Below are 25,743 nucleotides of genomic sequence, written 5' to 3'. Positions count from 1 at the left end.
CCAGATGTCCCAGTGGGCATTCACAAGCTTTTGTTAACACCGGATTACAGCCAATACATCTTTTATGAAATAAGAAATAACATTGCTTTTACATTTCACGCACAGTAAACGGCCACTACTACATTTTACTTTGCAAAGTATGTAACCTATGATAATGTAGTCTATTTGGCTTGTTTCTTCTCCCATCTCCATTTATATATTCTTTAAGGGTACCGACATCTCCAGCTACGAAGCCTACACAATGAAGCACTAGAAATCTCAAGTTTGTTTATTAACAGTCGAAGAATGGAAGAAAATCCTTCTGGAAATGTTGTGCCTGCTTCTTTGGTAATTTAACTCAAATAGATTATTCAGCATGTCCCTGGTGAATAATTTAACATCCTGGTACCAAAATAATAAATGGTGAAATATTACTGCCACATTTGTAAATTTACTTTCAGTATCTCTTGTTCTTGCTGGATGAGTTGACTTTATGTGTCCCAGCCAGTATGATATATAGTCATGGATGATGGGACTTGTAATTCATCAACATCTGGAGTTCCACAGGTTCCCCATTCTGGCCCTAGCTGAAGTCTAGATATATGTGGCATGTTCTGTTTGATTCTAATGTTACTTTGGCTAAAGAAAATAAGAGATACAGTCCAGCCAAGGTCAATCACTTTTAAGTCTGATTTATTTCAGTTGGAGGGTTAAGGACATGCTTAAATTCTACAGTGAAATCAGTGGGATTTTGAAGTGCTTAACTTTGTCTGGTTCCCTTAGTTCCCAGGTTCTACACTACAAGTACTCTGTCTGTTTGCCTCTACTGTCAAGCAGGCAATTGTATTTGTGTTTTTCCAGTCTCTTGGAGCTTTGCCATTTTTCCATGAGTTATCAATATAAGAGCTATTCAGCCCCACTAATTTGAATTAATTCAGTTTATTTGGCCCTTCTATCCTGGCTTCTTCCTCATTTATTTTTATTAGTGCTACTGAGTCATAGCTTACTTTATTTATAAAGCCTGAATCAAAGTAGCCATTGAGTATCTCTGTCTTCCTTTTATCCACTCTCTATTTGTAGTACATTGTGTCCAGCACTTGCTTCCAGGAGCCTGGCACAGAGACATGTCTTTAAGAAACAAGTCTTTAAGAAACATCCAGTATTGATATTATTTGGAGACAGTCTATTATGCCACACACGAGCCATGATAAGGCGGGGGGGGGGGGGACTGGACGGGAGTTTTTATCCCCAGTTTGGAATTTCTGAATTAATTTGCTAGTTTATTGATTTTTCCTGTGCAGCTGTGTCAGATATCTCTTTGCTATGTTCTTTCTGGATGAATTATATTTATTAGATATGAATGTATTGGTCAAAAATAAAATTGTAACTAAATAGTAAAGATAACATGGTTGTTTTGAACAGCGGTTCAGCACAGCAGAGAGGAGAGCAGCTGCAGTGTACAAAGTAACCATACATGGAGTCCCAGGTCCAGAACCTTTTAAACTTTTTACTATAACACATGGAACCACAGTGGCTCAGCTTCTGTATCAAGTAAGTCTGCACATTAGATCTGCTCAGGTCTCAGATCTAGAGTAACCAGCTATGTGCTACCCCTTCCCTAACATTTCTCCTTGGTATGTTTGTTGTCACTGGGCAACCTGAACCTATAAAAATACTTGTTTTTGCTCTGTGTATATGCTCTGTGTATGAGAGTGAGAGAGAGAATCTTTATATGTATGTATGTATGTGCCTGTGTGTGGGTTTGGTTCCCCCCTCCCCAACATGCACCTTCTGGAAGATTACACACAAGGGAATGCAGTCTTCAGGGTGAAAAAGGTTCTCCATCACTACTGTATACCATGTAATACTCACACATATTATTTCTGTTAGCATACAGTGAGGAATGTTGTTCTTTAAAAAAAAAAGTCTCTGAAATCCTTACTAGTCTTAACCAAAATGAAGACAATTTCATGAACCAATTAAAAAAACCCTAGTGTTAGCGTGGAAGCTTTGCTCAATGACAGCACTGCATTCACAAAAGAGGTGGGGTGTGGCAGCTTCTTTGGCAAATATAACTAATCCTCACTGTGCTGACTGGCAACCCAGGATTTGACCAGCTTTTACACGTCTGCGTAATTTGTTGCAGAGGCAAGCAAGATGCACCTGTTGATTCTTTTTTCTGGGAAACATACTTCTGTCTTTGTTGCCTGAGATAGTTCAGCTGTGTGTGGGTGACAAGCCCAGCAGCACAGAACTTGTGATGTGGAAAAATCCTTGGTGGGCTTTACACTGCCACTCCTAGTGCAATGGGTGACAAGAATAAAAAAGGGGGGGTGCTGCCATACATTATGTTAGTGCTCCTAGCAGGTGGCATCCCTGATCACACTTTCATCCACTAGAAAGCGGTTGAGAAACAAGAAAATAGTTGTCTCTTCTTGCTGTTTTAAAGTTGTAAAGTACCAGCATAGTTAGGGCTTAGATATTAAAACCTAGTATTGTGCCAAAAATTTCTCCCTTTTTTTTTTTTTTACAATACTCATTCAATTTTATAGAAGAGAAATTGCTTTCAAAAGAAATTCAGTGGTGAAGAAATTTCAGAGAAATTCCCATGGGTTGGGTTTGGGTTTCTTGGGCTTACCTTACTTAGGAGGTGGCTGAGAAGTGAGCACAAGTCTCCTGTTTTTCACTGTACAATGGTCTGTCTGGCAGCCTGTAGCCTCCTCAGCTTCCCACACTTCAGTTAAAGCCCAGTTTAAGGCACCATGAGGTAATTCTTCCCATAGGACTTTTTCAGATCAGGACATGCAGGCAGCCTGGGAGGCTGGCTGTGATTACATAAGCTCAAAAACACCACAAAAATCAATTATAAAACATCCTGAATGAGGCAGAACAATGCAAGTGTCTTTCATGGGGGCGGGGGGAGAAAGGAAATTGGAGGATGTTGGCAGAACTCTAACTCCACCTCATCCATGGAGCTAGACACAACGTTGCCTCCACCTGCATTGCGGTGGCTGCAAACTGGGGGCCAGTCTGCCAAGACAGTTGATGCTGTTGCAGCACAAAAGCACCCAAACCCCTGACCCCAAAAGAAAGAAGCTGTGCTACAAGCCCTGCCAGTGGGGAACCCTACCTGTTGAGAATTTCTCCTCCCACTGGAGAAATTTGGTAAAATTCTCTCCCAAATTTGTTTGCCCAGAAGTAAGGTGGAGAATTTCAAGAGGCCATTTGCACACAGCTCTATTAAAAACTCAAGTTAAATTCCTGCTGAGCCACAAGGCTTACTAGATGAGAAGCACCTGAGAGGCAGCAATGTCAGTGACAGTCCCCAAAGCCAGCTCCATAGAACACAGCAAGACCTGATGTACTCCTCCGCTCCAGCTAGATCTTTCCCTGTATGAGTGAGTGTGTGTGTTTGCGTGTGTGTGTGTGTGTAAAGGAGGGGGCAGAGGGGGGAGAGAGAGCACACATTTGCTGCCCCCTCCCTTTGGTCCTGGAGCCAGAGGCTTGTCTGGCATGATCAAGGCAAGTTGCATTCTGCCATCCCTCAACACCTGAAGCCATTGCGCTGGCTGGACTTCCTCCACTGTAGCTCCATTAGCCCATTCAAAATGCTTGTGCAAAGGAAGCAAGCAACTTCCAACACCAATTCCTCCATGCCAGCCCTTCAAGCTGTAAGGGGGCGGTTCCTAACTCCATGGTTTCACCAGGGGAGTATTGGTCTCTGAGGCATGCCTCCTATGAAGCCAATTCCCACCTCCAGCAGTCCTTTAAACTGTAGGATTTCCTTCTCACAGTGGTCTTTTTGGGGAGGAACTGGACACACATCCTCCAAGACCAATTCCACCCCCTTCCCCTGAAGCAGCAGGCTGCCTGCTTCCCTTCAGCCCAACTCCCAGCTCTGACAGAGACCACATGCCTCAGTTGCCATCATTTGCTGCATGTGCATAGCTCTAGTACCATGATGGTTTGGGTGGGCGGGCAGGTAAGCTCCCAAAGTAGGATTTCCCTGCATACTGTCTATATTGATCCACTCCTATCGTGTTTTCCCACCCAGTGCACCTGCCCATGGTGCACACCGTTTACTAATACAAGGACCAATACAAAACCTCACTGAAAAGCTTAGTTCCCACTCTACACTGTATCCTTAGCCACTTTGGGGTTGCAGGAAAAATCTTTGTAATGCTAAAATGGTGGTGCAGGTAAGGCCTTTCAGGTACAAAATGATCCAGATCCGCAAGTACAGACTGAATGTGAATTACGCTGACACAGTCATAAAAGCTTTGTAATTATTATAAAGTTTTGTTTGGACATTATGTTTTGAATTAGAATTACAATGTCTGTTAAAGAAGGGGGCTTTCTAAATGACGAGCCAGGCTGGTTGCCCTTGTCACAAGAGCCAGGCTTTTGTGCATAATTTCTTGTTCTCAAACATCACTGAAATGCAGAATAAAAGCTAAAAGGGCTAAGTTCATGAGTGGAAAAACCTCCAACTGATTATTTCAACCATGGCTGTTGTTCCAGCAGTGGGAAAATGCTGTACTGTCTTGGGATTATGAATAAATCATCTGGCAAGCCAAATTGGACAGAAATAAGATTAAATAGCATTTGCCTCCTCTGAAATAGACAACTACTCAGATAGTGCATAGCCCTAGGACAAGCATTCTGAATGACTAGTAATACTGCAAAAGAATATTTTACTACATGCAAGATAAATCAATAATAATGGGATTTTGTTGTCAACACAATCACGTTTCTGTACATAAAATATTCTGCCATTCTAATTATTAACATGGTTCTTCCTTAGATTTTGGCTACTTCAAAAGGTATTGGAAAGTATCCCACAGACTATTTTTTGATGGAAGAGAAATGCTTTATATCTAAAGAAAGAAATGAGTATAGGAAGCCGCCATTCCAAAGAGTGCTCAGTCCCGAGGAGGAGCTCGTTCAGCTCTTAAACAGCTGGTTCCCAGAAGAAGGCTATGTCGGAAGAATTATCTTTAAAACGCAGGAAGAAGTGAGTCTATTTGCCTTGACGTACATTGCTTGCTGATAGTATCAGGACAGTGACAAAATGAGCATGTTAATTGTTTGGCCTACTAGATCTTGTTCTTGTTGAAAAAGAGCAGGAAAAAGGAAGTAATTCAGTACAGTCCAGCAGCATTACTGAAACCTGGGTGGGGGAACAGGAAGGGGTGAGTCTACCCCAGCTGTGCTCCTGGGGACTTGGTGCAGCACCAATATCGACAAGGATTGGGGAGAGGGGGTTGCTGTGGTCTATAAGAACTCTGTCTTCCTCTCTCAGCTTCCCATCCATTTGAGTGCTGATCTTGAGGGTCAGTACTTTATGTTGGGTACCCAAGATAGATTAGGGATTCTGCTGGTGTACCGCCCGCCCTGCTACCCTTTAGTCTCCCTGCCTGAGCTGACAGAGGTGATCTCAGATTTGGTGTTGAGGACCCCTAGAATGATGGTTCTGGGGAATCTCAACTTCCATGCCGACGCTCCCAGATCCAGGGTGGCTCAGGTCTGCATCCTTCTTAAAGTGCGGTGCCCAGAACTGGACACAGTACTCCAGATGAGGTCTAACCAGTGCTGAGTAGAAGGGAACTAGTACTTCCCAGGCTTTGGAAGCTATGCTTCTATTAATGCCGCCCCAAATAGCACTTGCCTTTTTTTGCAGCCACATCACATTGTTGGCTCATATTCAGCTTGTGATCGACAACAATTCCAAGATCCTTCTCACTTGTAGTGTTGTTGAGCCAAGTCTGCCCTATCTTGTAACTGTGCATTTGTTTTCTTTTTCCTAGGTGCAGAACTTGCCATTTATCCCTATTACATTTCATTCTGTTGTTTTCAGATAAAGTTGCTCAAATCTGTCATCAATTGGACACCACAATTAATCAGTTCCATTAGCAGAGGTGCCCAGAACACTGTATGGTTGTTTTATTGGACGAGTTTCAGTTATTGAGGCCTGAGGATGCAGACAAGGTGTTTGGCCAAGTCTGGTTGACCACCTGTGTGCTTATTACATCTAACAGGGAGGAGATAGCGGGATGGATCCAGGGGGTTGTAAATCTCTCCTTGAGAGAGGGAGTGGTGCCAGCCTCTTTAAAGGAGGCAGCAATTAGGCCACTCCTAAAAAAGCCTGACCTGGGCCTGGGCAACGATAACAACTATGAGCCAGTAGCCAATATCTCCTTCCTGGGTAAAATGCTTGAGCAGGTGGTTGCAAGTCAACTCTGGGCACACTTGAATGAAACTAATTATCTAGACCCATTCCAATCAGGCTTCAGGCCTGGTTTTGGAACAGAAACTGCTTTGGTTGCCCTATGGGATTTCCTTTGCCAAGAGAGGAAAAGGGTGTATGTGACCCTGTTGATTCTCTTGGATGTCTCAGTGGCTTTCGATACCATTGACTATGGTACCCTTCTGCATCGGTTGTTTGGGTTGGGAGTTGGAGGCATTGTGCTAAAGTGGTTCTGCTCCTATGTGGATGTAGGGGTGTACGAAACCCCCTTGCCTGGAGTCCGCTGGGGGCTCTGTGGGGGGGGAGGCGATCCGGTCTTCCCCCCCGGAATCCTCCCCGTCCAGCTCCTCTCTGCGGAGCTGCCAGCCGCGGCCAGTCTTTGGATGCAAATGGCGTCTGGCCTAGCAGACGCCATTTGCATCCCTTCCCATGATAGGCTACGTAAAGATTTACGTAGCCTATCACGGGAAGGGGAAGGGATGCAAATGGCATAGCGTACAATGGCGTAGTTCCTGGTCTTTACCATGATAGGCTACGTAAAGATTTATGTAGCCTATCACGGGAAGGGGAAGGGACGCAAATGGCGTCCACTAGGCAGGACGCCATTCACGTCCAAAGACTGGCCGTGGATGGACCTGGCCGGACCCGGAGGTGCCAGGTAGGATCCGGCCGGGTCGGACTTCGCAGGCTGGGGTGGTCCTCCGGAGTCCATGGCAGAATTCTCCGCCATCCCTACTTGGATGTCTGATTCCAGAAGGCAGCTCTATGCTTGCAATAATCCCTCTATGGGGGATTATTGCTCTATGCTTAGCAGCTATGTTATGGGGTCTATCCCCCATGCTGTTCAACGTCTACATGAAACCACTGTGAAAAGTTATCTGGCAGTATGGTCTGTGGTGTCATTAATATGCAGATGACACCCAGCTCTATCCTTTTGATCAAATCCAGGTGAGGCAGTGGCTGTTCTGAATCAGTGCACAGTAATGGACTGGATGAAGGCCAATAAACTGAGACTCAATCTAGACAAAACTGATGTATTGTTAGTGGGTGGTTCATCTTCCTGGTTAAGTGATGTTCAACCTGTTCTGGAGGGGGTTGCATTATGTGAACTGAGGGAAAGCTTTGGCAGGATGGATACAGTTCCCAGATTGTAGTCTTTTTTTTACCTTGGTCCGTTGGATGACTTGAGAAAAACATCTCTTTCTAATGAAGGGAAATGAACAAGGACAGGCTATGAGGGGCAGGGATACAGGAACCTAGGAGGGAGATAACAAGGGTGTCCAGCCACAAGCCACGTACAGTTTGCCCATCTAAACATCTTTTAGTAATCAAGGAAACTGTTCAACTGACCAATACCGATTCCTCCATGTTATCAGTGCAAATGAGGCAAGGGACAGAGTACAGTAAGTTGCTAACACAGAGATTTGCTTGTATTTTGATGGCTAAAAAGTGGCTGGTTGAAAGTAACCTGAAAAACAAATCCATTGAGTAGCTCCACTAGTTGATCAGGGCAGAACGAGAAGATGGACATCAAGTAATAAGAATCTTTTTGTCTGCTGACAAGTTGATGTAATCTGCATTGCACTTCAGCCCATGACCAAGTGTTACAGCGATTGCTTCCCTCTGAAAACAGTGGCATGCCACTGCCAATCCGTTTGTGAAAGCTTTCTGGCAGAGTGCTGGTTGTGTGGCAAGATGAATTCTACTCAGGTGAAGTTGAATCATTGCACCATAAGCCAATGATGGCAGGGATAAGACTACATAAATCACTCCCTCTGCCCCCCCAAAACCCATTGGCCCTACAAATACTCTTCTTCCTGTCATTTGGATGGTTAGCGATGAGAACAAGAGTATACCTTTTCATGGACATATTTTGGAAGAAGGAAGTCATTTTAAAAATCATTTATTTGTAAATAGGAACACAACAGATATTGTTTAACCACTATCTCTTGATTCTTCCTATATTTTCATGGCACATTAAGTCCAAAAACAATGGATTTATACTACACCTTAATTTGCAATGGAAGATGTTTCAGGGATGCTACCTTTGCATTCGATTAAGTGACATAAGAGCCTCCTTTACAAAGTGAGACAAGCTTATCCTTTTCGTGCTTTTAATGTTTTTCTAGAACTTGAACAGGAGAAATCTCTTTCAGGAGGAGAAAGATTATGGAATTACTACCTCTGAAGATAACAGCTTCTTCGTTCAAGTTCACGATGTTTCCCCAGAACAACCTCGGACAGTCATCAAAGCTCCTCGCTTCAGTACTGCTCAGGATGTCATCCAGCAGGTACAATGTACTGCTTCCATTTTTTCCTCTCATTTGCCACTTGGTAAGACTCACACTGGTCTGTAGTAGGGCTGAAAGGCCCAAAGAATATCAAAGGGATTTTTTGTACTGATTCTGTATCGTTGTGTGTGATCTTCAAATGCCCAGTATCCTAACACCCTTCAGCCCATAGGGCCAGGCCATAAAACTGTTTAGGCCTATAGTTTGAGCTATAGAGAATTTTCAATCAACCAAGTAATAGTTAAAATTGTATATCCCTTCAGGATATACTAGAGGAGATCTGCCTCACAAATGTATGGAAACGAAGTAGCTTTTGGTTTTGCCTCCTTTTCATTTTCTTTAATAGACTTTATGCAAAGCCAAATATTCCTACAGTATTCTGAACAATCCCAACCCAAGTGATTATGTCCTTTTGGAGGAAGTGACAAAAGAGCAAGCAAACAAGAAGTCTTCAACACCCAAAACATCTCAGAGGATTCTTTCTGACCAAGAGTGTGTGTTTCAGGCTCAGAACAGGTGGAAGGGAGCTGGGAAATTTATCCTTAAACTTAAAGAACAAGTCCAAGTAAGTAAATTATTGAAGAATTTTTGTAAGCTCTACAAATTGTGTTCACTCACAGTGGGCTAGTTTGTACAATCACTGCAGCACATCATGGCTTATTTAAGCCACGGTGGGTTTTGGTGTGTGCTAGCCACCCTTTTGAATATTCAAGCCATGACAGATGGTTGCCGTGGTGCAAACCTGGTGACGGTGACTTATGTGAGGGTTAAACAACCCATGCATAACCCTTAAACAGCCTATGGGTTATGTGAGGGTTGTATAACCCTCACATAAGCCACCCTTGCTGGGTTCGCACAACATGAGAAGCCATGGTGCCTGCCCACTGCGGCTTGAACATTCAAAAGAACGGCTGGCACACATCATAAACCATGGTAGAAGGCAGTGGTGATCGTGTGAACCCAATCAGTATATAAAATGACTGAACACTTTTATCATCTCTACAAAAGTAGTGAAAGGATTTTATATTCATTTTATAGACAATATTCTCCTTGTTCTTAGATAACAAATCCATGAAATTAGTGTTTAATGGCTTTGGATTACCAGGACACTGGTTAAAACTGTGGGAGTTTCAAACTGCTTTTTAAATCTCATTCTGTAGAGCTTATCCATGAGAGCTTTACTATGGAAGAATAGAGAAAAGTGACTGTGTGGTGTCATTTTCATGACATAAGTATTCTAATAGAAGTTTAATATGAAACTGTTTGGAAGTCTGTCTTAAAATGTTTTGTATATCCACACTTCACAAACTAAGCAGTAACTGACAACATTCTTACAACTTCCCCATTTCTGTTGTCTGATTCTTCTTCTTGTAGGCAGGCAGAGATGATAGAAGAAAAGGCATTTCATTTGCTAATGAACTTAAGAAATTGACAAAATCAAGTAAGCAGTACAGGGGCTTTATAACCCCACCTTTACAAACTTCTTCAGAAGGTCTCCAAAGTAAAGATGACAAGACTGCTTGCAGTTTGACTTTCAGTGACACTATGGAATAACCTTCAGTGTTTTGTATTCAGGTACCAATGTTCTAAATATTTATTATGTATTTATTTAAAGCATTTTTACCCTGCTCTTGAGCCAAAAAAGGCGCCCAGAGCAGCTTACAAAGATCAGTAGTATCACTGTCACTGCCCTCAAGCTTATAAAATGAAAATAGTGAAGTTAGCCTGATGGAATGGCTACTGCTAGGAGATGGTTGAGGGAGGGCCAAAGGCAGCTGGTTTCTCAGCAAAGATGATGGAACAGCCCAGTTTCTCTCCTCTCCCTCTGCTTTCCATACAGTTTATAGCTTCAGGGACATGCTATATGAAACCGATATCTCAGAGACTATAGTAATTTATACTTGAAATGGTTTCTACCATTAATGGCATTCCAAAGATGAATACGCCAACTGCATAAACGTTGCTAAACTGCAACAGTGCAGAATAATAAATCCCTGACCAGTAATAGATGTTCAAAAAATTACACTGAGGAACCTTACTGAAAATGGTGGCAAGCTTACTGTCTTCCATAATCAGAGATGATTTAGGAGTACTGTGGTTTAGTTAAGAAATTGTGTACTAAAGTACATTGCCATATACCAAGTTACAATGGGTTGTCCTTTCATTCCTGAGGATTCAACTTGTTGCTCTAATAAGAGACAGAGGGAAAAGAGTAATTGGTAGACTATTCTTTCCATTGAGTCAAATTTAGGACTCATCCAGGTGGCAACATTCAACACTGAGTAGTGGCCAATAAGGGTTTTCCAGACAATCAAGATATAGAGTAGCATTATATATGCTTGCTACTAATTTGTTGCCCCCAATTAATCATTCCAAAGAAATCCCTTTGCTGAACTAATTTGATTCTTTCTCTCATATGTCAGTTGAAGAGCTTCCATTATTTTAAGCCCCAACTTTAATAGGAGAAACTTAAACAGCCTTTGCTAGATTGTGATGATTCACTTGACAGCAGCATTTTGAGTGATTGCTCAAAACCTTTAAAAGTATTTAAAAAAACAAAATATCTACGTATGAAATTTTAAATCAAACTTAACCTTTACTTTGTTCTTTTCTTCCTGACTCCAGGGAATTACAAATACAAGAGACAAAAAGCCACGCTGAAGTGGAGAGAAGCAGAGAAAATGACGGAGATGGATCCACTCCTTCAGCCTCTTCTTTGAGCAGTCGTTCATTTGTAACTGGAACATGTTTAAATAAGAGACGAACCTTTGTGCAGTGGAAAGTCACAGCTGAGGCCCTGGATGGCCCAGCTGAGGCCTGGCTGCCAGTACAGGTGTAACCTAGAGACTACCTGTAGTAACAGAACAGCCAGTTCTGTGAATGGTGAATACGAAGTCATGAGTTTGAGGCTTTGGAAGCATGCCCTGGAAGCATTCAGAAATTATTCCTTTTACCTTCATATTTGCTACCTTTGGATGGGAGGGTAAAGCAAGCACCTTATATTGTCCCTTGCAAATAGAAACCTGCCCTTTTAGAATAAAAGATTTTAAGTAAGCTTCTTAAGGGGAAATAAAGGCTGAAGATGTTCTGCAGTGTGTTACATAAAAATAATGCACTTTTAACAGTTCCTTCTAAACACACACTTTGTGATTATAGGCAGTTGTAGATACATTGTAGCTCACAGATGTCGTTAAGGTGAATATAAACAGTTTGAATTGTCTTCTAAATAATGTCAGTGTACAGTAGTCAGAATACATATTTTGATAGTGATACTGATTAGGAAAAACGTTTCTTCATGCAGTGTTAGTGTATCCTAGTTTTCCTGTTTAAAAATATTTATTTTAATATTCCAAGGTATGTGCCACTGTGTAATGTATTTATCATGCCTTGCTTTACAGAATTCTACATATCTTTACAGAAAATTCCACTTATCTTCTCTAAACAGAGAAGTATTTAATTTTAATAAAAAGTACATTCACACCACAATCTGTATGTTTAATATCTCAGTTGACCAATAGAAAAGGTGTTTTGAGAAAAAAAAATAACCACAAAATTTTACTTCGGAGTCTTTGATTAAAAAAACCTCAACAATGTAGTATCAAAGTGAAAGGGTCTATTTTGAAAATATTTTCACCATTACTGTAATTGATAGCCTTATGTAAAGAAAATAACCTCCTTTAAACTTAGATAACATACTATATTATTCAGTTTCATTTTGGGGTATAAATCTTGCCATTTCTGTTTACATAGACATACTTGTAAAGAGTTGTATATGTTTGCAAAATCATGGGCTTTTGTTGTTTTTTATGGCTGTCAGCACTGGCTATAACTTTCCTTCTTTTTGTTAATATACTATTAAAAGCAATTTAATTTTACCCATATAAAACACGCAAGAACTGAAATGATCACTGATGTTGCCTTACTCTTTTAATAACCATAGTACAAGGCTGCAATATTCACTTCCTTGGGAATAAGTCCCTTTGTAATTAATAGGACTTACTCTTAAGTAGACACACATAATGTAAACTATTCAAAACAGGCTTTGTGGAACCTTCAGCAACAGCAAGAGCACCTGCTTGTCCACCAGGATCATTTAGTATGAATAAATCAGGAAAGGGGCCTGTTCAGTTAAATGAAGTTCAAAGAAAGCAAAATGCTGAAAAACAATGTGAGCCTGAATGGAATGTAAAGCCATAATCAGATCGGATATTCTACAAAGCTTAATTCTCGCAGCTTGCAAAATGTACTGTTCACCTCTAGTACAAAAGGGGCCCTTCACATCAAATAGGAAGCAATAGGAAGCCATTATGAAAGACAAAAACAAATTTAGCTAATTATTATAAATATTTTTGAGTTAAAGGGGAAGGAAGGGAGGGCAAGACTTAAATGCAGAGAAGACTATTGTCTGTTTATGTTTAGCCCTAAGATTTGGTAGAGGAATAGTTTGTTACCGGAAGAAAGTAAATATATTACAAGAGCAGTTAAAAAGAAACACAGCTTGCGCGCTCGCGCGCGCACTCACACACATGCAGACAGTCCCCCCACCCCTCCCCACCCCCGGAGACCTGAGATTGAAATTGTGTTGATCAGTTCCCATATGCACTAGAGCTGCTTATGGTTCTCCATCTTTTAGCCACGAAAATCACTACTTCGCTGAAGGTAGGCATCAGCTGTCTTGCCAATCTCCCTACCACCAGAAGCACATGAACCAACGATCTGTAACGCAGATTAACATGATCTAGTACATAGAGCACCACAGAAGAAATACCAAAGCTTCAAACCAGCAGTTAATTTTTTTAAGCAAATGGTTGATTTTAAATTGTGATGTTCTGACTATCACACTTTAGCCTCAAAACACTGCAGCAAATACAACTTGGGCCAAACCTATGATAATGGGCACACCAAAAATTACTAGCTTGCTACACATCAACTAACTTTTGAGTTCCTAGGGCTTAGGACTTTCTCAAGCTCTAAAGCCATAGTTTGCAATACAAGCTACTTGAAAGAAAAGTTCTGTTCCTAACTAAGAACAGTGGGCCCAATGTAGTCAAGGAATGCACTTACATTTACGTTCCACATACTGAATTTGCATCAAGCAGAGCACTGCAACTTTCAGTATGTTGTTTCTTATACTAGTCTAACAGTTGTCTGAAAAAATATTTTGCCATTTTAAAGTTTGCATGTATTTTTCACTATCTTTACTAGACTAAGTATCCTATCTAAGTCAATGGACTGACGAAAATAGAAAATGAACATGTAACTGGGATGGTGCTGTGTGGAAGAAGATAACCTTGCACCTGTTTAAAGCTTGTATCACAGAGATATCTGTGATATTCCAGTACAAGATACAAACAGAATGATTAGCCCAGAATCTTCTTCTTGTTTTTTTTACCAAAAAGGCTGTATATATTTTACAATTTAAAAAAAATTCGAGGAATCAATCCATATTTAAGTTCTCCTTTAGAAAAAGCATTACCTTGCACTGAAAATATTAAACAATATTATACTAAGTTGAAGCAACTTTAAAGTTGAGCAGCTTACAGACCATTATTAAGTTCACTATAGAACCAATGCATGGTTCCTGAATCTTGAAGAACAGCCTAAAATTTACATCAAATTGAACAACAAACACCATGCCATTTCTTTATGTGCTACTTCATTCCTGAAAATCCAGCATCCATAGTAAAAACCTAATTTGAATTCTTCATGGAACAGGTCACTGTTTCTTTCATACATTTGGTTATTTTAATTGCATAGGCTTGTAACATACTTATGACACTGGTGATGCCTTTAAATGTTTAGCAAAATCCAGGGCTCCTTGGACAGCAGGCTTTTCAAGAAGAATCTTAAACATTTTATTCAAGTCTTCATTCAGAAATGACTCCCCTTGTAAAAATTTACCCTGAAATGAACAAGTATTATAATGTCAAAGATGTAAAGTAAACTGTAAACTACAAGATAAAATTTCACATTTTAAGTGATTTAAGAAGAGAATGCTGTGAGGAATACCTTTTTCCAGGGCACGGCTGATGCAATGTGAGGATTGAAAGTCATTCCTTTCATACTGTAGGCCTCAAAAAGTTCTGTAGGTGACCTACAGTAGAGTCATACAGGTCTCATCTTAATATTCTATTTGAAAAAATAACTTGTGCCCTAGACAAGTATTTGGAAACAAACACAGCAGACAGTATAGCATTTTAAGCATATGATTCCAGATTGGAGATCTGAACAGACTTAAATCCAACTGAGGACGCAATCCTACCGAGATAAACATCAGTCTCCGAACTCAGAGGCTGATGCCTATCCAATGCAGGGCGGATGGAGCATGGACGGGGCCCTCTCTTCCATGTTCCAGCCACCCTGTGCTTGTGGCTAGACATGTGTTTTCAAGCATCTAGCTGCGACTCTGAGGAGGGAAGGGTCCCGGAGACCCAATAAGGAGCTGCCTAAAGCATTTTCCACAGTCTCTTCCCCACCCCCAGGACCACCCCCTTTTTGCCCTCCCCATACTCTGTTTACAAGCGTGGAGATGGTGGCGGTGCGACAAGAACCGCATCGGCAACCAGGGAGAAGGAGCAGGAGTGCGGTTTCTGGAAACCAAGGTCGGACAACCTTGGTTTCCAGAAACCGAAAAACCCTATGGCCATCTATCTAGGTAGCGTCTAGTGGTCATAGGATTGCTCTCCCCATGGCTTTAAAATGTACTAGATTATCAGCTGAAGCAGAAACAACACTTGAAAGAGAGCCAGATCTGTAGAAAGGGATAAGTCTCCCTACACATATACACAACCCCCTACTTTCTTATCACTAATAATCAAAACCAGTATTACCATAGAAAAACCTTGACACTAAAAACTGTACATAATGCTAGAAAGATTTGATCCCTTATTTCCCACTCAGACTAGTACTGAATAATAAAGGTACTTCCCACTGAAGAAAAGAACTTATAAACTGGATTCGTCTATGAACAGCAATTAGCCAGGATAGTTAAATAAAGTCTGCTGGTTCAAAGGCAGTATATCACTGAATAGTAGTTTCTGAGGAAGGAGCTATTGCCTTCACCATTTGCTTATGAGTTTCCCAGAAGCATTTAACTGACCACTGTGTCATCCAGCAGAGTTCTTCTTGCATTCTAAAGTAGCATGTAATGTACATAAGTAGATTAGCCTTTATCTGGCCAAAAAAACTGCAGGGCTTTTGTTGTTGTTGTTCTTGTGTTTTGAATTTTTACCCACACTTTTCAAAATAAGCACAGTCATTTCTCTCACCTCCGGCTAAATTCATGTTCAAGAGCTTCTGAGCCTTCAGCTGGAGCACCAGCAACAAGATGAGCAGCAAATTTCTGAACAACTGGGTGATAGTGCCTCTGAAAAAAGGGGGTTATTGATGACAGATGCAGGGGATTGCATCCCCCCCTTATTTGTATTTAGCTATTTGACCAAAACATTAATCAAAATCATATCTCAGCTTTAGAGGCAACTGATTAAACATGCCATGATATTGCCAGAAAGGTATGACTGGGTAATCTTAAGCCTTTTCCAAGAAGAGAGTTAAACATCCATCAATTATCATTCAACATAGCTGTCAGTGGTAAGCTAAAAATAGGCATAGTTATTGAAGTGCAACAAAATAACTAGAGAAACATCAGTAAACAGTATTCAATAAGAGCAATATTTATGCAATCTATCAAAAGTCAACTTGACCGCCAGCTTTGCCAGTAGCCTGGGGCATCAATATTGTGTTGAAGTGACACAGCACAGTGTGCAGCCTCCATAAACCAACAAACTGGCACATATTTACAACCAAAACACATTACTTTAAATCTCTTTCTAGCAGCTATGTCTTTTTTTACTTTTTTTTAACTCTTGAGTAGACGCAAGAGACCCAATCCAGACCTTAGAAGTGCCCCTACCACCATACTAGTGTCCCAATCAGGATTGGGGCTCTGCACTTCCTCTACAATAAAAAAATGTTTTAGTCTCTACAGACAGATTTAGAGCAATGTCTTTTTTTTCTTTTTTTTTGCCCCTTAGACTCCATAGCACAGCCCTTCAGAAAGGGTTGCATTTGAAGGCTGAGCCTTCGGCACTCTCTCTCCAAGCTTAGAAGCCTGTAGCTCTAAGTCAAAAAAAAGATAACAGTGGCCATTAGTACCGTCACATGAAGGAACAGAGAGGAACACAAATGGCATCTGCCCCTTCTCTGTGTTGTGCAACTACTGCAAGGGAAAGGGATGGTAACAGGAGAGAATGGGGTGAAGGGCAATGCCAATTTTAACATCTATTTAATTACTAAATGGTTTTGGGTTTCACACATCATGAACATTTAATGCAAAAAATATCTGCTTAATGGATGACTGTCTCATTTATTCCCTTAATATCAAACACAGATCTGGATTGTGAAGCAAAAGGACTTGGTGCTGGGTGTGGGGATAAAAATTGCGAGTTAATAGGAGGAAATGGAGAGACCTAGGTAGCTCAAATGTACTATGGTTAATTGCTTTCCCAGTAATTACTATATTCACAAAGACGGAACAAACATGGGAATGTGCAAAGCAGGACCGTGGAGCTAAAAAGCCTTATTAAAAGATTTCTGAAGCTCAAAATATTCAGTGAAACTCCAGAACCCAATCCTAGAAATTCTGGTTCGGGGGGGGGGGGGGGAGTCTCCTGAAGAGAAAAAGGATTTCCTAGGCTACAAGCATAGAATAATGCAACAAGTGGTTAGCTTCTGTGACGCTCACCCGCAGAGTATGCAATTCCCACAGTGCTGTATTCTGAGCATTACAGTACTCTGGCTCATCCAGTTCAGGAAGGTAAAGTCCACTCCCTTGAGATTCATTGTCTAGGAGAAGGTCAGTCCTTGGGAAAACCTTGAATACCATTATCCAAGAAGTTAGTTGTAAAAAGAGTTCAAAACAAAATGGAATAATAATTACAGCTGTAGCCATGCTTGTGTCTGAGAATAAAATCATCTTGTCCCAGACAGATAACTAATTACTGATGTAAGAAATGCAAGGTCTCTGAACACGTATGCTAATGGATATTATGTAGCCTGTTAAAATACAAAGATTATCTACTTTCATTTAGCACAAAATAAATGGCAACTTTCTAGTCCTCATGGATGCTGTAGTAATTTTCAAATTATGGTGACATGTGGAGAATTTTGTTCACCGCATTTTAGGCGTGTTTTATTTGTATCCCACCAACATAGAATAATGGACCATCAGAGGGGACTCATAACAACAACAAAAAAGGATAGATGTGACAACAAATACAATAGCCAGGAAATTCCAATTAAAATTCAAATGACATTATTTAACATTAGAATCGAACTACCATTTTTAAACTGCAGCAATTAAAATTCATTTTTGTATTAATGAATGGATAATGAATGGATAATTCATTATCCATTCATTAACATCTCCATCTTGTCTGGGCTGAGATTTAATTTGTTCACCCTCATTCAGTCCATCACTGCTCCCAAACATCCATTCAGGTGACTTGGCTTCACTGAAGAGGAGAAATAGAGCTGAATGTTATCCGCATATTGATCTTGTAAGTCATCAGGTACACAGCCCCTAGAGCTATATATTCTCTATAAAAAGCATCTATAATTGATATCCACGTGGGCCCCTATGTACCTTCTGCAGTGAAAAGGTCACCCAGATTTCTTGAGAAAGAAGGACTGATCCAGTGGGCTTATTTTCTGTAAAAACTAAATTCAGTGTAATGAAGAGCAAATATGTGAACAAGGTTGTCCATAACAGAAGGAAAAACTGAAGACAATAACAGGGTGGGAGCCCTGGGTAAATACTAGGAAGATCCCATCTCTTATTGCAAGACTGAAAGCCAGGCTTGCCAACCCCACCTGCCAAATCAAATGTACATATAATTGGGGGGGGGGGGCCTGTCATATGACATATTCTTTCAAGTGTTATAATGTATGAATTTTAACAATGTGAGCTTTTCTGCAACATCCAAACATTTCAGCATCCAACGGAACTATATCCACAAGTCTATGATGTATCTCTTCAGCAAAGGAGATCGTTACCTTGTCGTGGTGCTGGAGCTTGAGCACCTCAATGACGTCGTGAGCTAAACCGTGAAGGGACACCCAAGATGGGAAGGTCATGGCAGAGAGGTCAGACTAAATACGATCCCTGAGGAAGGAAACGGCAACCCACCCCAGTATTCTTGCTGTGAAAACTAAATGGCTCAGTACAACCAGAGATATGTCGGTATACCATCGGAAGATGGGACTCCCAGGTCGGAAGATGGTCAAAATGCTACTGGGGAGGAACAGAGGATAAGTTCAACTAGCCCCAGATGTGATGACGCAGCTAGCTCAAAGCCGAAAGGACGGCTAGCAGCCGATGGTGCTGGTGGTGAACGACAAATCCGATGTTCTAAAGATCAACACACCATAGGAACCTGGAATGTAAGATCTATGAGCAAGGGCAAATTGGATGTGGTTATTGGGGAGATGCCAAGATTAAATATAGACATTTTGGGTGTCAGTGAACTGAAATGGACTGGAATGGGCCACTTCACATCAGATGACCATTAGATCTACTACTGTGGACAAGAGGACCACAGAAGAAATGGAGTAGCCTTCATAATTAATAATGAAGTGGCTAAAGCAGTGCTTGGATACAATCCAAAAAATGACAGAATGATCTCAATTCGAATTCAGGGTAAGCCATTTAACATCACAGTGATCCAAATACACGCCCCAACAACAGATGCTGAAAAAGCAGAAGTAGATCAGTTCTATGAGGATCTGCAACACCTACTGGATAGTACGCCAAGAAAAGATGTTATTTTCATTACAGGAGACTGGAATGCTAAGGTGGGTAGTCAAACGACACCTGGAATTACAGGCAAGCATGGCCTGGGAGAACAAAATGAAGCAGGACATAGGCTGATAGAATTTTCCCAAGACAACTCACTGTGCATAACAAACACTCTCTGCCAACAACCTAAGAGACGACTTTATACATGGACTTCACCAAACGGTCGACACCGAAATCAGATTGACTACATCCTTTGTAGCTAAAGGTGGCCGACATCTATGCAGTCGGTAAAAACAAGACCTGGAGCTGATTGTAGTTCAGATCACAAACTTCTTATTGCACAATTTAGAATCAGACTAAAGAGAATAGGGAAGACCCGCAGATCAGTCAGATATGAGCTCACTAATATTCCTCATGAATATACAGTGGAGGTGACGAACAGATTTAAGGGACTAGATTTAGTAGATAGGGTCCCGGAAGAACTATGGATAGAAGTTTGCAACAATGTTCAGGAGGCAGCAACAAAAAACGTCCCAAAGAAAAAGAAAACCAAGAAGGCAAGATGGCTGTCTACTGAGACACTGGAAGCAGCCCAAGAAAGAAGGAAAGCAAAAGGCAACAGTGATCGGGGGAGATAAGCCCAATTAAATGCAAAATTCCAGAGGTTAGCCAGAAGAGATAAGGAATTATTTTTAAACAAGCAATGCGCAGAAGCGGAAGAAGATAATAGAATAGGAAGGACAAGAGACCTCTTCCAGAAAATTAGAAACATCAGAGGAAAATTCCAGGCAAAAATGGGTATGATCAAAAACAAAGATGGCAAGGACCTAACAGAAGCTGAAGAGATCAAGAAAAGGTGGCAAGAATATACGGAAGATCTGTACTGGAAGGATAATAATATCGGGGACAGATTTGACGGTGTGGTCAGTGAGCTAGAGTCAGGCATCCTAAAGAGTGAGGTTGAATGGGCCTTAAGAAGTATTGCGAATAACAAGGCAGCAGGAGACAATGGTATCCCAGCTGAACTGTTTAAAATCTTGCAAGATGATGCTGTCAAGGTGATGCATGCCATATGCCAGCAAATTTGGAAAACACAAGAATGGCCAACAGATTGGAAAAAATCAACCTATATCCCCATACCAAAAAAGGGAAGCACCAAAGAACGTTCAAACTATCAAACAGTGGCACTTATTTCACATGCCAGTAAGGTAATGCTCAAGATCTTGCAAGGATCCAGCAATTCATGGAACGAGAATTGCCAGATGTACAAGCTGGGTTTCGAAAAGGCAGAGGAACTAGAGACCAAATTGCCAATATCTGCTGGATAATGGAGAAAGCCAGGGAGTTTCAGAAAAACATCTATTTCTGTTTTATGGACTATTCTAAAGCCTTGGACTGTGTGGATCACCACAAATTGTGGCAAGTTCTTGGTGGGATGGGGATACCAAGTCATCCTGTCTGCCTCCTGAGGAATCTGTATAACGACCAAGTAGCAACGGTAAGAACAGACCACGGATCAACGGACTGGTTTAAGATTGGGAAAGGAGTACGGTAGGGTTGCATGCTCTCACCCTACCTATTCAACCTGTACGCAGAACACATCACGCGACGTGCTGGGCTTGATGAAGCCAAGGCTGGAGTTAAAATCGCTAGAAGAAACATTAACAATCTCAGATATGCAGATGATACCACTTTGATGGCTGAAAGCGAGGAGAAGCTGAGGAACCTCATGACGAAGGTGAAAGAAGAATGTGCAAAAGCTGGGTTGCAGTTAAACCTCAAAAAAACCAAGATTATGGCAACCAGCTTGATTGAGAACTGGCAAATAGAGGGAGAAAACGTGGAGGCAGTGACAGACTTTGTCTTTCTAGGCGCAAAGATTACTGCAGACGGTGACTGCAGCCGGGAAATCAGAAGACGTTTACTTCTTGGGAGGACAGCAATGACAAATCTTGATAAAATAGTGAAGAGCAGACACATCACACTGACAACAAAGGTCCGCATAGTTAAAGCAATGGTATTCCCCGTAGTAACCTATGGCTGCGAGAGCTGGACCATAAGGAAGGCTGAGCGAAGGATGATAGATGCTTTTGAACTGTGGTGCTGGAGGAAAATTCTGAGAGTGCCTTGGACTGCAAGAAGATCCAACCAGTCCATCCTCCAGGAAATAAAGCCAGACTGCTCACTTGAGGGAATGATATTAAAGGCAAAACTGAAGTACTTTGACCACATCATGGGAAGACAGGATACCCTGGAGGAGGTGCTGATGCTAGGGAAAGTGGAAGGCAAAAGGAAGAGGGGCCGACCAAGGGCAAGGTGGATGGATGATATTCTGGAGGTGACGGGCTCGACCTTGGGGGAGCTGGGGGTGGCGACGGCCGACAGGAAGCTCTGACGTGGGCTTGTCCATGAAGTCACAAAGAGTCGGAAGCGACTGACTGAATAAGCAACAACAACAACCATGTATCTACCATGTTATTAAGAACTTACATGCATTAATGTCCTATTAGTTGCCAAGATCCCAATGCTGGAATTTGGAAGGACATGGAGCGCTAGAGTGGAAAGGCGCTTTATGAAAGCAAGAGCTCTCTGCTGGGACACCTGTTTCCTACGCTTGGTGAGCATCACATCCAGGCACTGCAACACTATTGCCACATCTTCATTTGTAGCACCTAAAATACAAAGAAGTCAAACAAACACCGCTTAAATATAAAAACATATTCAGAACATTACCAGAAAAATAGAAGGCATCCTGTCCCTTTAATTTCTTCAAGCAAGGATCACCAATTAAGAATTAGTTATTTAGCAAAGGAGGACACACTGCAGAATTTCACTAAGGATTTTTACATTGAGGTTTAGTTAAAAGTTTATTTCTTTGCTGATGGGCCAAAGTAATACATACCACATATGTCTCAAAGCTATCAAGACATGTGTTTTCAGCACATCTACCCCCAAAATATAAAAGGCAGCACTCAAAGCCTGTTGTCACTAAACAGTTCTAACTACTGGAAGACTACCATAAACTGAGGTATTAAATAGCAATGCCATTTCAGCTATCCACCACCCATGAAACAAATCCTCAACATTTGGATAATTCGAAAATACCAGCTGTAGTCAACATATTTAAATCAGGAATTACCTGCATGTAGTTTAAGTAACGTCTTGTAAAGGTGTGTGTAGAACTTCAAAGGGTCAACATTAAGGACATCACCTACCCAAAATAATACCAGTTAAGTAAGTTTGTTTCTGTCGATGAAAATATTGTTAAGTACACCACTTCCCCAAGTGGCAAGAAGTTAGAAGCAACTCTACATGATTCAGTATACAAGCAGAGGTGATCAGATTTCTTAAAATGCACACACACAAAAAAGACAACACAAAGCCACTGATCCTGCTTCCGTTCAAACTGAAAACTGCCTTCTTGCAGTTCTCCCCCAAATGCTATCCTGTTTCCCTGGCTGGAGAGAGATTCCAGGCTATTAACAGACATTAAAGCCTTTTTGCTACATCCTTCATCACTCTCAAGTTTGCCAGGCAAAGCAATAGGTCCTTTCAAGCTAATCACAAAAGCCAAAGTCATAAAAATAATATAAATCAAACCCACCTACCTTGACCAGATAAAATGTGAAAAGCAGAAAGAATGCAGTGCAGGCTCTCTCTATGGCTTAACACCTAGAAATACAAGAAATTAATCACAAAGGCATAGACTAAGAGTCATTATCTTATTAGAATGGAGATAAACTTACCCCTGACACAATAAGAGAATGTAGAACAAGCAAAAGGTCATCAAAAAATTCCAAGTTTATGAGGTGGGCAAACCTAAAATCAGAGAGACATTCATGATTCTATAAAAGATTTGCCTTCCAAACTCAAATCATTCTGTTTCAATTTCATATTAATCTGAAGTGCCTAGTTAGTAACTTTTAATAAGAATTAGAATTCAAAATTACTTTGAAATTCTTACTTTGCAAGACCTTCCAACACAGCAGGCAAAAGGGGAGACTTCTGTGCTTTCTTGAGTATTCGGAAGTAAGTTAAAAATACAATATTCAATGTTTCTGTGCTCTGTAGGGAAAAGCCACACAAATGGACATATACTGAACACACTGACTTCATTTTCATTAATCTCTTTCGCTCCATGCTTCACCGAATTTTGAAGTCATTAATCCGAAACTACTTACTTTTTTCCCCTGATACCTCAATAATGCTTTCAAAATCAGTTCCTAATTGGTTCACAACATTATGAATTACAGTAGTGGAGGCTAGGACACAGCCACCATTACTGTAATTCATAATGCTGTAAACCAGAGATTATTGAATTGCTAGGAATGAACAGACCACTAATCCGTTATTTCACCTTCTTTCTGTTTAGGGCCACATCCTCATAAGTAATCTGTCGGGGGCTGCATACTGGTGGTGCCCGGGGCCAAAGCCACTCGTAGGCAGGGCAAGAGGCAAAAGTGGGTGGGTCACCCCTTTTCTCTGTCTCTGTCAGCCAAGGAAAGGACAGATCTCTTGCCAGAGGTCTGAACTGATGCAGAGGGCTTTTGAAATTCGACCAAGGGCCGCAAGTTGCCCACCACCATTCTAAATAATTGTAATTGAGCGAAAACCACCAATACGGATTAGCCACAATGAGATATAATTCTATCAGCCCTTGCGTTCAATGTGCATGCACCCCCACCTACCAAAACCACAGTTTCTGATCAGCCACAGTACTAAAGACAGAATTTGGAGCAAATATTAATTTCTGCAGGATCTGGTCCTTTTTTACTGGTGTGTAACATAACATCCAGTGACACAATACATATAGGTGGGAGGAAGTTACCAGTTTCAGTTTTTTCTCTGCACTTTCTGAGGCTTCTGCTTCTAAGAGTTCTCGCTCTAGTTTCTCTTCTGCTTTCTTCCACTGAAAATGCACAAATCTTTTATAAGGCAACAAAAATTCTGGTAATATTTATAAAATTAGTTTTTAGTCATTGGGTCAGCGCACATGTAATATTTCCAATGTTCCAAACCACGGTTTGAACTTTGAAGGGTCAGAAATGTGCCATAGTCTCTCCTTCCTCTCACAGACTCCGATTCAATTAGTTACTTCCTGATTCAAACAACCCCATATAGTTTGCCATCACATTCTAATTATGTTTTGCATTTACTCTCCAGACAAGGATTGGAAACCACGGCTGCACATGCACGGAACATAGCACATTCCTGATCCTCCAAACCACGGCTTGGATGATTGGAAACACCACTATGTTGGAAACACCACTACGTGCGAACCAACTCAGAGATAATAGAAAGGGCACTGTTTTCAGGTCTACAGAAACCTTCTCGTTAATGCAAGGATGACTAATTCAGTTAAAAAATTCCACCCCAAAGCACACAAGAAATAAAGCAACTGGGGTCGTGGGGATGGAGGGAAGGATGGAGAAGGAATCGATACAATGTGCAAAGCTGAGTTTTGCAGTGTGCTAACAGATTTGCTTCTTGTCATGCTGTATACCTGGCCATAAAATGATTGAGACCCAATATATGAGCTAAATACCTAATTTAGGTGCACCCAAGAACATCAGCATATTCAGTGGGGTGTGTGTGTGTGTGTGTGTGTGTGTGATTTCTTCTCAAATAGCAACTGCTCCCTCACCAGGCCAGAATACAAGCTGTTTCTGGAAGTCCCCTCAGTGTCAAAAGAGATTTGCTACGGGGAAGTGCTGTTCAAGAAACATGGACAATGGAACCTGTTGCATGGATGTCTGAATCCAGGCCAAAACAAATAGAGAAGTGGTCTGTCTCATTTTCTAATGAAATTCCAGAGGTGTCTACTCAGCATAGCATAAAATACCTTTCTTTGCATCCTTGACAGATTTTTCCTTTTTTCTTTATAGGACATGAATTTCTTCTTTGGTGTAATGTCTTCTGCATCTCTTTTTACTTCCACTTCCTTAATTCTTAGGTGAAGTAATGTCATTAACACCTAAAAATAATCCACAAGCATTTATTTCTCAAGTTTATTAAAAGCAAAGGCCTTGCAAAACAACCTGAAATTACGTCTTTTTCATATACAAATGCTAGCTTCCATCTTTGCCAATAACTCCTGAAGAATTGAAAGAGTTATAATCTGGCCACAACTGAACCTTTTGTTTGGGAGTATATTTGATGCAAATATTTAAAGCCCATGTTTTATTCTTGTTCCCTATAAGAGAGAGAAACAAAACAACCTACACGCAGAAACTTACCTCAGGTCTAACATCATAATTCCGGCTTTTCACAAGACCAGAAATTACCTTCACCACACCAAGTGAGGCGAAGCCTAGCTTATCCTGCTTGAAGAGGCTCTTTACTGCATCACAGCACATTTCAGAGATCTGGAAAATTGAACATCTCAATTTAATAGTTTTGTTGTTTTTTTTAAAAAAACAAGCCTTTCAGCA

General features: G+C 41.1%; 2 protein-coding genes across 8 annotated transcripts in view; one reads left to right on the top strand and one right to left on the bottom strand.

Moving 5' to 3' along the window:
* The window catches only part of PLCE1 (phospholipase C epsilon 1), a 202,781-nt gene extending 190,360 nt beyond the window's left edge, over positions 1-12,421 (top strand). The window contains 7 exon segments of the mRNA XM_084845832.1: positions 209-327; positions 1,402-1,530; positions 4,784-4,993; positions 8,356-8,517; positions 8,864-9,082; positions 9,892-10,092; positions 11,143-12,421. Of these exon segments, the coding sequence (XP_084701958.1) occupies positions 209-327; positions 1,402-1,530; positions 4,784-4,993; positions 8,356-8,517; positions 8,864-9,082; positions 9,892-10,071 (1,019 nt within the window). The 3' untranslated portion in view covers positions 10,072-10,092; positions 11,143-12,421.
* The window catches only part of NOC3L (NOC3 like DNA replication regulator), a 38,051-nt gene continuing 24,131 nt past the window's right edge, over positions 11,824-25,743 (bottom strand). For 2 of the 7 annotated variants that reach the window (XM_084845834.1, XM_084845836.1), the window contains exons 10-22: positions 25,549-25,677; positions 25,155-25,286; positions 24,141-24,221; positions 23,277-23,377; positions 23,059-23,131; positions 22,921-22,984; positions 22,452-22,523; positions 21,803-21,984; positions 17,261-17,389; positions 15,786-15,883; positions 14,527-14,611; positions 14,288-14,419; positions 11,995-13,233 (exon numbers count right to left, since the gene is read on the bottom strand). In XM_084845834.1, coding sequence (XP_084701960.1) covers positions 14,288-14,419; positions 14,527-14,611; positions 15,786-15,883; positions 17,261-17,389; positions 21,803-21,984; positions 22,452-22,523; positions 22,921-22,984; positions 23,059-23,131; positions 23,277-23,377; positions 24,141-24,221; positions 25,155-25,286; positions 25,549-25,677 — 1,278 coding nt within the window. In that variant the 3' untranslated portion in view covers positions 11,995-13,233. Of the gene's footprint in view, positions 13,234-14,156; positions 14,420-14,526; positions 14,671-15,785; positions 15,884-17,260; positions 17,390-21,802; positions 21,985-22,451; positions 22,524-22,920; positions 22,985-23,058; positions 23,132-23,276; positions 23,378-24,140; positions 24,222-25,154; positions 25,287-25,548; positions 25,678-25,743 lie in introns of those variants that run through there. The other 5 variants (XR_014789425.1, XR_014789427.1, XM_084845833.1 and 2 more) reach the window with 3 other exon arrangements.

Source organism: Heloderma suspectum, chromosome 3, assembly GCF_057233095.1.
Source record: "Heloderma suspectum isolate Gila_16-S chromosome 3, 16-S_ref, whole genome shotgun sequence".
Classification (NCBI taxonomy): domain Eukaryota; kingdom Metazoa; phylum Chordata; class Lepidosauria; order Squamata; family Helodermatidae; genus Heloderma; species Heloderma suspectum.
Note: the sequence above shows the minus strand (reverse complement) of the source record. Positions and strands in the feature narration are given on the sequence as shown.